The 16,754-nt window shown below is 27.4% G+C and overlaps 2 protein-coding genes across 11 annotated transcripts; both read right to left on the bottom strand.

Moving 5' to 3' along the window:
* Positions 1-249: 249 nt before the first annotated feature.
* LOC132929346 (homocysteine S-methyltransferase YbgG-like) lies at positions 250-3,287 on the bottom strand. Of its 4 annotated transcripts, none has more exons than XR_009662094.1 (6): positions 2,866-3,287; positions 2,617-2,763; positions 2,179-2,441; positions 953-1,161; positions 704-890; positions 250-620 (listed from the first exon to the last, which is right to left on the bottom strand). XR_009662094.1 is itself a non-coding variant. In XM_060994651.1 (6 exons), exons 1-5 carry the CDS (start codon positions 3,035-3,037, stop codon positions 729-731), a joined length of 939 nt encoding a protein of 312 aa, XP_060850634.1. In that variant the 5' UTR covers positions 3,038-3,251; the 3' UTR covers positions 250-620; positions 704-728. The 4 variants fall into 4 exon arrangements, 3 of the variants coding, with proteins under 3 accessions (XP_060850634.1, XP_060850635.1, XP_060850633.1); XM_060994651.1 differs by having other exon boundaries at positions 704-876; positions 2,866-3,251; XM_060994652.1 differs by having other exon boundaries at positions 250-890.
* Positions 3,288-10,575: 7,288 nt separating this feature from the next.
* Positions 10,576-16,610, bottom strand: LOC132929874 (terminal nucleotidyltransferase 4B-like). Of its 7 annotated transcripts, none has more exons than XM_060995500.1 (12): positions 15,882-16,610; positions 15,229-15,377; positions 14,943-15,010; positions 13,940-14,315; positions 13,712-13,882; positions 13,502-13,619; positions 13,195-13,431; positions 12,979-13,125; positions 12,737-12,918; positions 12,402-12,606; positions 12,185-12,329; positions 10,576-12,117 (listed from the first exon to the last, which is right to left on the bottom strand). In XM_060995500.1, exons 4-12 carry the CDS (start codon positions 14,284-14,286, stop codon positions 11,885-11,887), a joined length of 1,785 nt encoding a protein of 594 aa, XP_060851483.1. In that variant the 5' UTR covers positions 14,287-14,315; positions 14,943-15,010; positions 15,229-15,377; positions 15,882-16,610; the 3' UTR covers positions 10,576-11,884. The 7 variants fall into 7 exon arrangements, with proteins under 7 accessions (XP_060851483.1, XP_060851482.1, XP_060851484.1 ...); XM_060995499.1 differs by having other exon boundaries at positions 15,886-16,610; XM_060995501.1 differs by lacking the exon at positions 15,229-15,377.
* Between the last annotated feature and the right edge of the window lie 144 nt (positions 16,611-16,754).

Below are 16,754 nucleotides of genomic sequence, written 5' to 3'. Positions count from 1 at the left end.
TTTAGAATAATTCATTGTTAGTTATATCATAGGCCATAGCTAGAAGTACACTATAACTTATTCCTTTATAGATTGTATGATAAATTTAATTTAATACATTTGTATTAGTTATTAGTTCAAAATTTGAGTCTAAAGGTTCTATTGGTTCTAATTGTGCCACTGGAATCCAAATTCTAACGATGTTAATATTATATATTAATTTTTTTTTACTTTAATGAAATACCTAATGTTCACATATATATAATACTATTATTATTATTATTGTTTATTAAACGCCAAAATGGCAATTTTACATAGTATACAAATATGGTAATAAGGTATAGATATGATTATATAAATACAATAAGCTATAAAAGTTAGAACATATAAATAATTAAATACAAAAATAATGTTGATAATAATAATTTAGAGTATACATATAATATAGTTATTCAACTATTGTATTTAAGTAGTAGTAGCAATACTAAAGACTAAATTATTGTTTGCAGCTCTGAGCATGCGATTATTGTGATTACTGATTTGCAATGTAAAGTATGATTATGCCCATAAGAGATCCTGTGATAATATTAATAATAACATAATTTCCTATTCGTACATACATTTGTTGAACAATAATATGTCTGCAATATATAAAAAGAACTATAATTAAATTTTACATCAAGTACATAATTAAAAAATTATATAAAATATAAATCACACAAACAATAAATGTTAAATTTAAAATTTTATTATAAAAGTAGATCATCCATTAAACTTCTCATGCGTGCTATTTCATTAGCATCAGTTTTACAACAGCCTCCAAATATTTTCAATCCTTTTTTATTCCAAATTTTGAGATCATCAATAGAAACTTTATATATTTGAGTATTATCATAACTGAAAACATTAAACTAATTAAAAAAAAAACTTTTTAAATATATAATATCAATAACTTATTTAAATATTAAATTACCAATTTTGAGCAACATCCCAGATGCCACCCCCATTTGGGTAAGCAATAAAATTAACATTTTTAGTCTTTACAGACATCAAAAGTGGTGTTATAAATTTTGGGTGCAAACAGTTCATACCAATGGCAATTAACTGTTTACGGTAATCATTTGACCAGAACAGTTCAACAACACTTGAAAATTTTTCACCGTGACTCAGATGATTGCCATCCTATAAAAGGTTATACAAACATCAATGTAGACCAGCGATTCTCAAATATAATACACAGAAGGCTAGGGTAGTAGCCAGTAGGTACCAATGTTTGTGATAGATCTAATATTATTAGTAAATATACTTTTAAATGTATCTAAATTATTATTTTTATACATTATTATTGTTAAATAGACATTGAAATTTTGAAAAATTCTATTTTTAGTCATTAGTGATACATCAGGATTCAGAATACCTATATACTTATGTTATTATTTTCTTTTATACAATTTGTGAAATAACTTTTCACTAATTTTTTTATTAAATTAACTATAGATAAATTCAGGGTAAACTAATCTTTTGGGAAATGAGAACTCATTTCCCAAACATATCAGTACAATAGTTGGTCCCTGAGGTTCCTCAAAAATTACTCATCTTGATCATAATTAACAATTAATTTTTTTATATATATATAAATTATAAATTATATTTATCTTTTAACTTTACTTTACACCTACATTATTGCTAATAATAATGTCATCTATTAAAACAAAATTTATTTTAATAATATTTTTTTTCTTTGCACATCTAATTTTATAATGTAAAATTATTTAACTAACATTATACATTTCAGTCATATTTATAAAGTGTTTAATACAAGTTATATCAATTACCAGTTGGACGTAACATAATACACTTCTCAAAAAATATAACAACGATTGTACCTATTTTCATTCTTTTCTTATGTCCTACTTTTGTAATAAAATCATCTATTTTTACAGCTAACTATTGATTCACCATGAACCATCAATGAGTTATTTTTTAATTATGTTATATCATAAGAAAACTTCACTAGTACAGTAGAATAGTATATAGCTACAGAAATTACTATATATTTAATTATACATTTATGCTTAATATTTTTTTCAGATTGGTTCAGGGCGAGAAGCAGCATTTTCTGAAAGCCTTCTAGTTTGACGAACACCTCTTAAATTAATATATAACAATTATTTATTATGATGGTAAAAATAAAATTACCTTGCACGAGAATGATAAACATGCTTTTTGATTTGGAAATTCAGTCAGTATATTTAGCAAAATAGTAGCTTCAATGACTGAAGGTATGGTTTCAAAGAGCATTATATCAACTCCAGCCTCCACCAATGCTTGAATTCGAGGTTTATGCCAATTATATAATTCTTTTAAATTCATGGTGTCTATGTAATTACCATTATATTCTGAACAATCGCGTAATGATGCACCATACGGACCAATAGATCCCATTATTTGTATATTCCTTTCTGTAAATTACTGTATCTTAAAAAAATCATAAAATATTTTGTAATTTGATTTTACTGATACTACTTCTATAAGTAAAGTAATATAGAATAAATTACTTCTATAGGCAGGTAAGTAATAATATAATATAGAAGTGATGTTTGATTTACAACAATAAACTATACAATAGTTAGGTACCTATATTTTCCTCTGTTATTGCCCGTCGACAAATCATAACAGATTTCTTAATTAATTCAAAACTTTGATCATAATCTAGGTTTAAATATTTTTGAAAGCCTCCAATGCTTGCTTGATATGTAATGGTTGTCAAAAAATCAGCCCCAGCTAAAGTACATAATTAATAAGTAAATACAAAATACACATTAAAATTATTAAAATAAAACAAAAACCATCCATCCTTTACTGATATTTATGATAACTACCTACCTCTAATATAATCTTTATGGCCACAAATAACAGCATCTTCATTGTTTAAAAGCAAATTCGATCCCCAAAGTGGATGTTTCATAACACTGTCAATATCTACATAAGGTGTTATACCACTGATAAAACTACCATCCAAGAGATACATTTTCTTATTTAATATCGTTGAATCCATATTCTAGAAGAGTATTTTTATTGTGTTTAATGAAAATCAAAAAAAACTCGTTAAAGTAGGTAGTTCACTTAAAACAGTTAAAACATTCAACAGGCAACAGCTGATATTAAGTAAAATAAAATGACGAATCACACATTTTATCGGGTACAGAAGTACAGTGATTGTGTAATCGTGTAGGTATTATAATGGCACCTGTAAATTAACCTAATACAGTAATACACTAATACGGTATTAGTGTATTACTAAAACCTTTACAACCTTAAGAATATGAAAAATGGACTATAGTTATTTTATACTCTACTAGCTGTCCCACTTAGCGTTGCCCGAGCAAAAGTCACCTCAGGTGAAAACCGTGATTTTTTTACATTATATTAATAATAGCTAATCCGGCTAACGTTGTTGCGGTTGCTAGAATACTAAAAATATGTCTAATTACTTTCTTTTTTTTTATTTAATTTTTTTAAATTAATTTTGTTATAATATATACCATCCCCTATTTCAACCCCTTACAGCCCTATTTTAGTATTAAAAAGTATCCTCTGTCCTTTCTCAGTGTCTAAACTATCTATGTACCAAATTTCATTTAAATCGGTTCAGTAGTTTCAGATCCTATTCAATACAAACAATCAAATCTTTCTTCTTTATAATATTATTAGTATAGATATAGATAATTCATAGGTAGCTATATTTTAATATTATAATCATTGATTAATAATTAAATAACAAGTGCCAACAAATTAAAATACCTATCAATCAAATAATTCAAATGGTCAAAGGGCAAAGGCCTAAAAACATATCGCCACACTACATTTTTTAATATAATATTTATCATGCTAATTGCTAGGTTTTAATGTAGAAAACATAAATCATAGACGTTTTTAAACTGATGTCATATAAGTGCTTAAAATTTACAATATGCTATAAAAAGTTCACCCATAGTATCTCCGTGACAAATCAATATATATAAATTTTAAATACGTTTATTTTTTCAAAAATTTCAAAAAAAAAATGGTCTAATACGGTTCTAAGTACGTCCCTGGAATTCAATATTGCATGTCAATATTATGTACATATTATGATTATATATTTATATATATATAAAGGGCCGGGGATTAAGACTTTTAGATGTTCGGGGCAAATCTTTTTTGAGATCCTTAGCGGCCCTATAGCAGTAAAAAATTAAAAATACCCAATCTATAAGGAAAAAAATTAAAATCAATACTTGATATAATAATTTTTATTATATAATAATAATTGTATAAAAAGTGATTAAAATTGAAAACTACTCGTTTAAGGTGGAAAAACGAAATGAAAATGTTCCATCTTCAACTGTATCACACACCACCTCAAATGTGTTATTAAAACTCAAAAATTAAATAACATTATTTAATAATTAATATCTACTACTATTAAAATTTAATTTGTAAAAAATTAGCTTAGGCTCTAGGGGCGCTTTAAAAATATTATTTTTCAATCTTTTTTGTCTACCTGCAGTGGCGTATTTTATTTACCTATCCATCAGTTTTCTACAAATATACTGCTTTTACTTAAATCATAGATTTTAATGATTCTATAGTATAAAATCAATACTTAAATCAAATTTAAGAACTATTTAAGGCATATAGGTTCTTAACCGGGGGTCCATGGTCCCATTGGGGGTCCGCGTAGATGGTTACTCTGGATGGGTCCACGGAGTGGCTGTGAGTTTTTTTTTAATAACCCAAAAATAAATACGGTCCAAGATATTGGAATCAAAACAACAGCAAATTTCACATCAAAATTTGTTTTTGACTAAAGAAAAAGTGATTATTCACAATCATTTAATATAGTATTTGTAGTATTACGTCTTAGATTTATTATCATTGAAATAGATTTAAAATAAAAATGATATCTATTCATTTATATATTTATACATAAATTATAAAGGTTAAGAATCTACAATTGATATATTTATTTATTTATTTTTTGGTGAGGGGGGGGGGGTCGTGATTATATTTTAAAATTTTATCCTTTAAAAGGGGTCCATGGCCCAACAAAGGTTAAGAATCTATGATTTAAGGAATCATTTTATACTATATCATCAATGTTGAATCATTTAACATGAATAGTTGAATGATATCTATAATGAGTCCATGCATAAAAAAAATGATTCTGAGCGGCGACGGTCTGCCTGTATATTACTAATTACTATAGTATATTAAAATTGCTTTATTATAGTAATTTATTTATAGATTCATAAGGTAGATTGAATTATTTTTTGCCAATAGCATTGGATTTGAAAATGTCATTAATACATGTATAATTTTAATAATATATTAATTTGTAAATAAAGATTAAATTTGCTTGTTGTATAATAGATTTAAAAGACACTCCTAAAAAAATTTAAAAATTATAATAAATAATTAATAATCGATTCTAAAAATAAAACGAAACAAGTAAATGACTTAATACTAAATACCTATATGGCCATAAAAACGAATTATTTTATATTAAAACTACATTAATTTGAAAAATACCTATATTATATATTTTATTTACTAAAGGTAGTAAAGCAAGAATAAGGATTCCTATACTATATTTTGTACCAAATATCTATTCGGCTATACATCATAAATAGGCAAGTGAAATAAAATATGTGTAGAACTAAAAAAATATTTAAGTGACTCAATCCCCAATGTGTGCGGTCAGTTCATATGTAAAGGCACACTAGAACAGAAGTAACTTGTCAAAAAGCTTGAAAATATTCAACTCTAAACCTTGCTTCACGAGGTTTTATTACACCACTTAACAAAAAAAACCTAAAGTATCTGTATACTTTCTGTAAAGTAGCTGTGTCGCGGTCGGGCTTATAATACATCACATAAAATATAAAAACCAATTGAATAATATAACAAAAACATTTATTTGTGAAAAATAATACTATTTTCATAGACATACTAATAATATAATATTAACTTTCATACAAATTACACTTTCAATAGGTACGTTATGCATTCATGTTGTATACACTAGTATCGTGTTTTGCGTACCTATACGCGTTCACACTATTCACAGAACATTTAACTTGACGATGTTTTATTCACTTAATTTGAGTAAATTATTTACATTAACTTGCCAAGCTTTTAGTTTGTCATTGGCGTCCTTAGGAAGGAAGGGGTAAATAGGGCAGTCATCCTTCCCGTGGCCATTTTTTCTTAACATTTTCATATTTTATAACATTACCTAGTAATTTGTGTATTTATAATTTATATACATAGTAATGTATGAAGTTTACCCCTTCCACTCTATAAAAAGTCTAGGAACACCACTGTATCTCTGTGGAATGAGTGTGCGAGTGCCCGAGTGTGGATATCCATGCGGTACCTAATCGACGAATGTGATCGATTATTATAGTCTATAGATAAGGTAGTAGTGCACGTAGTAAGTGTACCTATACAGCTCAATATTTTCTACTGGAAAGGCCAATAAGGAAAAATTGAAAATTACATCTTATTTATCTTATTAAGTTTTGTGATTTTGTCATGTGTGTAGATTGTGCTGTTGAAATTGTTTCTCACGTCTTTTTAATACCTAATTATATATTATTTTATTTATATGCTAAATTCAGTAAGTATCAAATATAAATTTACGAAATTACGATATCCCAGATATAGATTATATATACAATGAAAATAGATAAGTGTATAACACAAAGCTATAAGCAGGTTTTTGTAAGGCAGTGGACCTTGGGTGTATGAATATATTATACAGTTGACTCTCAGGAACTTAAACCTTGATAACTAGAAATTTTCAATATTTCAAATAAATATAATTTAACTTCAGATAACAATAATACTTATAATTGGTAACAAAATATTAAATAACCGAAAGTAATTAACTGTATACCAATTATTTAAATAAAATATTTAAAAAATACAATTTATACAATTTATAAATAATGATAAAATTAAAGTAGCTAATAGCTATACTTATAATATATTTTTTGATAATTCGAATTTTTTTTCAAATTTGTTCTTTGGCTTGGGAAGATTGGCAGCAAAAAAAGAGGACAAAAACCAATATAATATATGCCTAGGTATATGTTATTATTAATATTTATAGTAAATATTTTATAATATTTTATATTTTCATTTAGAATATGCGCAAAGTATATTAGTATATACCGTCAAACTGGCCAATTTGGGGCGTGTGTTTAACTTGGGACAAAAATATTATCTTTTAGTTTTACCTCCATAACGGTCTCTTCTCAATTAATTAATGTAATACAAGAATACTGTTGTTATCTTAGAAATATTTAAAATCACTTTATTAGTGTCGCAGCATCAAATTTTAAAAGAAAGTATTAATTTTTATTAATTCATTTTATGTTTAATATCTATCGTTTTGTAAAGGTCCGAAAACGTACATTAATACTTATTGAATGAGACGTTTTACATACAAATTGATAATAAAAAATATGTTCGGAATTTCGGATGTGTGTTAAATTTACTACTCTATATAATAAATTATTATAATCCTGCATAAATTTCTGTAAATTACGTTTAACTTATTTAGTCCGACTTGGGCCACTGTTATTCAACCGTTGACCAAGTTATATCTAGGACAAATTTAAACAAGTCCATTATATTTAAATGTGACTAACTTTAATACAGTTTAGTCTAAACACTACCTATAATTATATTTTTAATTGTGTATAGATGGGTAAATGTCGGAGAAAAACTGGTAATCGAATATACAAACATTTGAATATTTTTTTATTTGTTAATATACATTCACCAAGTACAAAATATATTTGTTAAATTCAGAAAATTGTCTAGTATTTTTTAAAAATTTTATATATCTAGTGCCCCAAGTTGGTTTAAGTAAATTATAAAATAGGTTTTACATAAGAAAAACGTGAATGCCTCATGTTGTCGAAATTCAGTACAACATGGGGCATGCAGAAAAATACAAAAAAAACATAGAAGGAATAATTTGTATAGTTTAAATGCAACAGAAATTAATAAATCAAACCTTAACTAAAAAAAATGTTACATTGAAAATACCTTTAGATAAATTAATCTTAAAGTTATTTACAATAGAATTTCAAAACTGACCCAAGTTGGGCCCGTTTGACGGTAGTAATTTTATATTAATATAAACCATCAATATAGGACAATTTTATTTTTTCAAAATATATTACCATTCAATAATACTTACATGGCTACATAATATAGGTATAGTAGGTATGCTAATGGTATACTTGATATACATTTAATATTAAAAATGCATACGATATAAAATACGACATTATAATATTACACAGAATGATAGCAGTATAGTTTTAAATATTAATTTATTTATATTTATCAACAAGTATAAACCCCAGTCTATGGAGATTTTATTGGCGTTTAAAAAATGTCTTGAGAAAGTTAAGGGGATTCGATACCGTGATTTTCTGTTTTTGTCTAACACACGCGTGACATAGAATTCTGAATTTTAGACAGATACTTTGCCAATCATACCAATTGATCCAATGAAGCGGTAAAAATTCTAAAAGCAGATCTGAATTTGTCGTCGAGTCTACTTGAAATTGACTTTCCCAGATTTTTGATTTTTTGATTTTAACTTCTTCAAATGTCTAAAATACTATATCACGCGTGTGTTAGACAAAGATAGAAATTCACGGGATGGAATCCCCTGAAGATACTCATGCATGATAATATTAAAAAAAGGATTCAAAATTCAACTCCCATCAATTTATTGATTGGTATATATTTTAGATAATTATTCATATTTCAGTATTAAATCACTTAAATACATTTTATAAGTTCATGAAAGGAAGTCCTACATAGAAGAAATTCTACAGCGAGTTTTTTATATTGCCTATCACTTTAACCACCCCCTTTTAAAATGACGCCAATGCCCAATAGTAGCCAAACAATCACGCATGGGTAGATAAAATGACTATATGAGTATATGACTATATAGACTAAATGACTTATTGGTATCTCATCGTAATATCATAATTATCCTATATTATCTACCCGTGAGTCAAATAAAAAATTTTAATTGAATTTTATTTTTTCAGCATGTTATCTAACTAATTTGATGATTTTTTTTTCTTATTAAGCCAATTGGATTTCTGTAATTTCGTGAAACTTAATTTTGAATAATATATATAAGAATTAAGGACATATAAAAAGATGTTACTCACCTCAAAATCCAATTTTAAAGTATTGTCAACTCTTAAGAATTCAAAACATTTTTAGGAGTCGTTATTTCATCATAATATTATGTCAATACGTATTATCCATAACTTGTCCTACAATCATAGTCATCACAGATTAATTAAATGAAACAGTGTTGATAAATGAATGTTTCATTTAATCCAAATTATATGAAGATCATAGAAGTTGACCAGAAAACAATAATAAATAATAAAATAAAACACTAAATAAATATCTTAATATAAACATCTAAACGCATAAAAAAAATGAAACCATGATTATTTATAGGTAAGTCAATAATCTTAAAATGTAAACATCACTTTAATGGGATTTTCATCGATTGACAAATATATATTAAGTTTGAACCCATTGTAAATTTTAAATATTAATTAATAAAAATAAAAACACGGAGTCGGTACTGTGAAGTACTGTCAATATACTCATATTAATAGACAAATTATAATATTTGTTAATTTATCTATGAGTTAGACTATAACTGTTAAATATGTTGATAGAAAAACATTCAACAACGTCATTTATATATTAATATTTTATACATGTATATTTTAAATAAGTTACAATAAAATTACATTTAATCATCAGTCTAAGCATTATTATTTTTATCACCAAACTTAAAATTAATCGATAACTTGTGATGTTAAAAAGTACTTATAATGTATGAGTATGGATGTACTTAAATTATTATTTAGTAGAAAATAATGTTGATAAACTTCGACCATAAAACTGTTTATCATGGTAAAATTATTAATAGTTCATTCAAAATTGTTAGCAGAGTATCAAATGCACTAATAGAAATTAATTAATAACACAAGATAAATTAATATAAACCAGCCTTTTTAATTTTAAATAACAAATCATTTAAATAAAAACCATTAGCTGTTAAATTAGTTTTTGACATTTATATTAAAATAAGAAAAATCTCATTTAATAATATCAATATTATTAATACTCGTATTTTAAACAATGTAGGTTTTAAATTCAAAATCTTTGTAAAGTTTTAAACAAACAGTTTTAATGATAAATATTTTATTTTACTTGATATATTATTATTATTTTTTATGATAAATTAATACTTTCTTGATGACCCTATAGGAACAAACTACGGAACAGTTAATGATAATAATTATTAAATTACATTTATTAATTGTTTAAAAGTCGATTTTTAAGAACAGAATTAACTTATAAGGCACCTAAGGAATAGGAAATATTACAAGTAAAAGTTGGAAATGAATTTGGAAATTGTTTTTAAGTTATTAAGGGCACACATTTTGGCCTAAAGATGTTTATTACAAAAAAAAAAAAAAAAAGTAATAAAACAAAACGTATTATTTATACCTTTCAAAAAAAAAAAAAAAAAAATATACATTTTTTTACATAATCTGGTGACATAGATAACAGTCTCCATAGTAACTATAGTTGCTTACTACTCATACACAGCGTTGTGAATACCTGTGTGTCATAAATTATAATCTAACATCTATTTACACTACACCAAATAAACAATATTATTGGTGTTCTTTCTTATACACATGCATATACATATATATGAATATGTATAAAATAAAATATATACACACACATATATATGTAAAATATAAAATATTAATTTTCATGACGGTGTGAGAACAACGCAGTGCATTGTAGTAAAGTAACACTTATGAACATAGTAACAATCCGTAAACTTTTCATACTTCACGCTTATATCTAAACAATGCTAACAAAAGAAAAAGAAAAAAAACCAAAAACAACTTGTACATAGCACTCAGTATTAGCATTAAGTATAGACGAAAATAAGCTCCTATGAACATGTTTCCACGTTGATGCGTTTATTAGTTTTGGAAAGACAGCGTGTCCGTACATAAATAACTTTCAATTTATTTGCACTCTTATAATAAATATTAAATAATATTTGTTTTACAACTACAAATTTACATGTAAATTAAAATTTAATTATAAAAATGACTAGGAACACAGTGGGCTTTGACGCGCGCGATTTTAAATGTTAACGCCACAGTTCTTTTATTTTTTTCAATGCATTTTGTGGCAGTGACGATTTAACTACATAAGTGGAGCATATGCTTTTATGCACATATATTTTAATGTATTCATTATATACATATGAAAAAAAAAATATAAATATATGTATACCGCGGGACCAACAGGATGTTTTCCGAGTTGAATGAATTTGTCTTTAAATATTAGACATTTTCAAATGTACGAATAAATAAATAAAAAAAAAAATTATGTGAATATTTAAAAAAAAATTGACAGCTTCATAAAAAATCGCTGTATAGTTCTATTTAATTATATTATTTTTTTTTTCAAAAAAAAAAAGCAAACGCAATTTTTATTTTTAAATTTAATTTTAAAATATTTTTTCAGAACTAATTATTAATTTTATATAACTTTGTTAAATATACTTTTTTCTATATAATAAATATGATTGTTTTAGATTTAAGAAAAAAAAATCGTCGAAAAAGGACGATCCTCATGGTTTTTTTTACGTTTTTGGTATTTTTGTTATTTTTTTTTAATTTTATTTTTTATTTTTTTTTTATATTTTAAGTTATCATTTACTTTGTCTCATTTTTAAGTTTTAATATTGGACGCGCATGTATTATCTTACATCTTGGGTTTGGTTTTTTCGTTTTTGCCGTTTGTGTGACATTAAATTACCAAAATGTGGTTGGTAAGTTCCCGTATACTGGTGTTTATTTCCCGCGTTTGGCCGGTAGTTTTGATGGTGATTATAATTATTATTATAATTGTTGTTTGTAAAACCACGATGTTGGTAATTATTAGCTGGACTAGTGCATATTATCCTTTGAGTACGTGTAGGTGGGTGATTACCTAAACAAATTTAAATTACTTAATATTTATTTATGATTGATTGAAAATATTTTTCATTGATATTTACCAGTGTTAATCATTTGATAATTCTGTTGATTATTCCAACTATTATGTCTATGATAATGTGGATTTTTACGTCTGGGTTGGTAATTACTATTCTGATCATTGTGGTCGCCAGCATCACTTAATTTTTCTATACTACTCTCAGAATCCTAATAAATATATTTTATATTAATTTTACATGAAATATAAGAATAAAAAAATAAATTTACATTCACACTTACAGATTCAGCTGATCCAGAACCAGAAGATACTGTAGAAGCTCTACTACTAGTAGTTGTAGACACACTAACATTGTTACTAATATTACTAGTGGTCAAATAATTATTAATTATCACTCTTTGAGTATTTTGTAAGGCATAAGTATCTCTAACCCACTGCCGGTAAAGTATAACTTTGTCATTAACTCGTACTATTCGTCCAAGTATACTGTAACAAAAGTATAGTTATTACTTATTTGCAATGAAATAATTTAAATTAATTTAAACATATGAGTATAATTTAATAGTTGAAAACAAATGTTTAATTATTTTATAATTTTAATGCATCAAAAACAAACCTAAAACTAGGTGAAACAATTTGAGGGTCGAGGGCAGCTTTTAATGTAGTAAATGCATATTCAAATACACTTTTTACTTGAAGAGCACCATAAGAACCACGGCCAATATCGTTTCCCGGGGTTAATGGATCCTCTATACATAAAATACTTGGCCTATGACCATCAGCCATGTCTTTTTGGACCTGTAAATAATATATTAATTAATGCATATACTATAAGAACTATATAAAATATTGTATTACTTCGTCTTTAGATATGTATTGTCCACCATCTTTCACACGTATAGCTGTATGCATATAGTTAAATTTTTTGCCATAAAGTTCAAAGAACTCTATTAACAATACACCTAGATTGGCAGTGGGATAATTTAAATCTCCTCTAGGATGTAACTATACACAGAATAAATATAAGTGATATATTTTAAAAATATACAGAGAACATTTTATAATTTATAGTACCTGCAAAAAACTGACAACCATAAGGATCAAACTGTAAGAAGATATACCTCCATAGAACACTTCATTCATGTCCCTCTGGGCTAAAAATTGTTTCAACACTAATACAAGTTTAGGAAGCATTGGAAAAACATCCATATAGTGTTTTATCATTTCAGCTGATTTAACACCATTATTCATGTTAAAACTAATATCCACTCTAACATCAGTAGCCTTATCTGTCATTTTGACAATTGGAACCTAAGAAAAAAAGCATGGAAATATAAATTTAGAATACTTTAAATGATATTTACTAAGTAAAATAACTTACCGATGCTTTGTCAAGAACTTGAATATTTTCATTACAGACACTATTTTTAAGTAGAGCTTGAGCAAGTGAATGCAATGGTAACGTATCCCATTCACCTATTACTACTAGATCCATATCACTAAAGTATAAACAATAGTAAATTTCAAATAAATGAACAGTTTAAATTATAAGATTAGATCTGAAAACAGGATATTTATGAGAATATTTTACCTAGTGGGTAAATAAAGTCCAGTTCGAAAACTACCAAATACTTCAACTTTAGCTTTAGGCCATTCAGCATGTATAACATTGGTAACACGTTCCAGTACATCAAGCCGCATGCTATGCTCTTCTGGTGTGGCTGACATATACGCAAAAAAGTCTTCTATCTCTTTATGGAGTCTAAATAATTAAAATAATGATAAGATTTTTTTTTTTTAAATTTTACTTTAAACATACTTGCAAATTGGTTGGCGGTCATAACTCTTTCCATGTCTCCATGGACACCCACCAAATTTGCCAATGTAATGTGCTTGCATTTTGTTCATGTCGTATGTACTGGCTATGTTTGTGAACAAGCCTTGCTCATATAGATTACTAGTCTTGATTTCTTGTTCGTCTATAGAAAAATCAAACTTCCAATCCAATGGCAACGTATATTTATCGTCGTCTTCTTCCTCTTGAACAGTTTCAGTACTATACTTATCGTCACTGTCGGTATCTTCAGAGGAGTCCAAAATTCTGGACCAAAATTCTTGAGCGGGACCTACTTGTTCTGGTTGCAGCCAACCTATCTGAGGATCCATTTAATTCATCACTAATGCTGTATCGCACACTACAAAAAAGTACAATTTAATATTAGGTTTAGTTATAGAAGTGTATCTACATTAAATGAAGCAACCAAAATTTAATAGAAATAAAAGATTACAGAAGTTAATTTAATAATTGTGTGCTGTTTTATTAACATTATCATGAAATATTTTAAAAAAATACTCTGAAAGCCATTTGAAGTAAAAAAAAAAAATTCTTTTTACTATTATTTATTAATGAGATATTTTAATCAAAGAATTAAAATGTATTAGCCTAACATAAATTAAGAGTTGTATGTTATACATTTTAAGTGCTACTGAAATTAATTAAATATTAACTGTTGGTAAACATTAATTAAAACTAAGTACTGAATTTCTTGATAATTAAAACATAACGCATGCATATTTTTAGTTAAGTAAGAATTTAAGCAAATAAGTACTTCATATGACCCTCACAATTTGTATCAAAGCTGAAAGTTGATAAATTCAAATAATGAAGATATAAGAATAAAAAAAAGCTTGTGCTTAATAAGTCTTTCTCATTAAAATTTAAAGATGCAAGTGAAGAAATAATAATAGTTATAAGATATAAAGTGATAGGTAAATAAGTAGAAAACTGAAAATATACTTTTACATAAACATGATTCAAATACCTAGAAATATTAACAGCAGGATTCATTGCGCCTGAAGAGACAATTCTTATTTTCTGAATATCAATCACCTTAAACCCAAATGTTCACACTATTAACTATATTTTAAAATAATTTTTATTAAGTAATATATTTAATGTGGGTGTATCTAAATTATCCAGTTATTATCTTGTAGTTCTTACATTGTAATGATTTCTTTTCATTAAAACATATGCAACCCCGCCCATTATATGTCTTGTTAAATTGAGGTTTTAAAAACTTCTATGAATTAAATAACAATAAAATTTACCGAAATAGGGAAGGATTTCTTCCAACAGTTACATGTAAGTTATAACAGTAACGACCTATATCTCCTTCACAAAATATATTCTGAAATAAAATATTTTTGAGCTATACACCGCCACATAGTTGTGAATAAAGTTTTCAAAATACAACCACCTGCAACAGTTTGCATGTAGATTAAAAACTGCTCTAGGCCACGGGGAAAATACAGCACTGTTTCATGATAGTCCAGAAAACAGACCAATTTTGCCAATAAAACATAACGGATGTAAAATAATATTATGCGATGAATACATCACCAGGATGAGGACGATTGCCATTGCATCCGAACCTCAGTACCTTGATAATAAAAAGTTCTGGGAGGGGGGAGAAGGCAATAGACAAATTGATTCATATAATTAATGATATTATGATGAAAGTATATACTCAAAATCAGTTGACAAGAAAACCGTCGACAAGGGTGGAGGGGGGTTAGGTGCGAAAGTTTTCACGGGGCGGACACGGTTGTCTGCTGATGGGGCGGGGATATAAAAGCGCGTGTGGTCCATGAGTATCAGTGGCCACGGCATAAGGGTGGACGCGAGGCACATGTGTCCACGCACGGATGGCTGGCCGGTGGTCACCCGAAACGGCCATTTTGCGGATAGATATTATACTTACTTACCGATGGTACGATAAATCCGACGTGAACGTCGACTGGCGTGTGCGGTCCGGTCACGACTGTTCCGGGACGACGTGTTTACGACGGTGGTCCCGTGAAACTTAATACGCCATTCGGACGTTTATCATTTTTAAAATGAAAACACAAAACAGTAATAATAACACACATGCGTATATATGAATTTGGTGTAATATGTGTACTGTGCATGTGTGTGTGTTATTTACTTGTGTGGATGTGTGCGTGTAATTTTTGATTTTCGAAAATCAGAATATTTTAATATTATGTTGTCCGGAAAAAAAAATTGATTGCTGTTTTCGGATAGAGCCAAAAAGGAAACACCACTACTACGACCACTAGACCACTACTACTATATATATAATATATATATATATAATAATTATTATTATTATTATAGTTTACTACTCTACTATTGTTCGTCTTGGAAACAAAAAAAACTTATGATAAGACGGCAAGACATCGGCAGCGATTCCGTGTATTTTTTTTTGCCAAATGACCAACGACACGCCGTGAGATTTAAGCCGAAAATCTATTTCCGTGTTCAGCTCACAACAGTTATTATAATGTAATAAAAATCCGCGGCGTTATTAAAATATTATTATTCGTCGTATGAGAGGGAGCGATTTACAGTGTGAGAGGTGGAAAAAAATTATAATAAAAAAATTACATACACTAGTACACCACTCGCACACACGTTAGTTTTGCGTGTGTTTTTCATGGTTTTCTCAAATGTATTGGCGAATGGCGACAGACTGGTTTCCCACCCATAATCTCTATCGATAACGCGCTCGCGCGATAGTCCGGCTGCGGCGGCGGCGTGCCGGTCGACCTTCCCCTTCTCAGCCCCTCCGACC

Source organism: Rhopalosiphum padi, chromosome 4, assembly GCF_020882245.1.
Source record: "Rhopalosiphum padi isolate XX-2018 chromosome 4, ASM2088224v1, whole genome shotgun sequence".
Lineage (NCBI taxonomy): Eukaryota > Metazoa > Arthropoda > Insecta > Hemiptera > Aphididae > Rhopalosiphum > Rhopalosiphum padi.
This window is presented reverse-complemented; position numbering and strand designations above follow the sequence as displayed.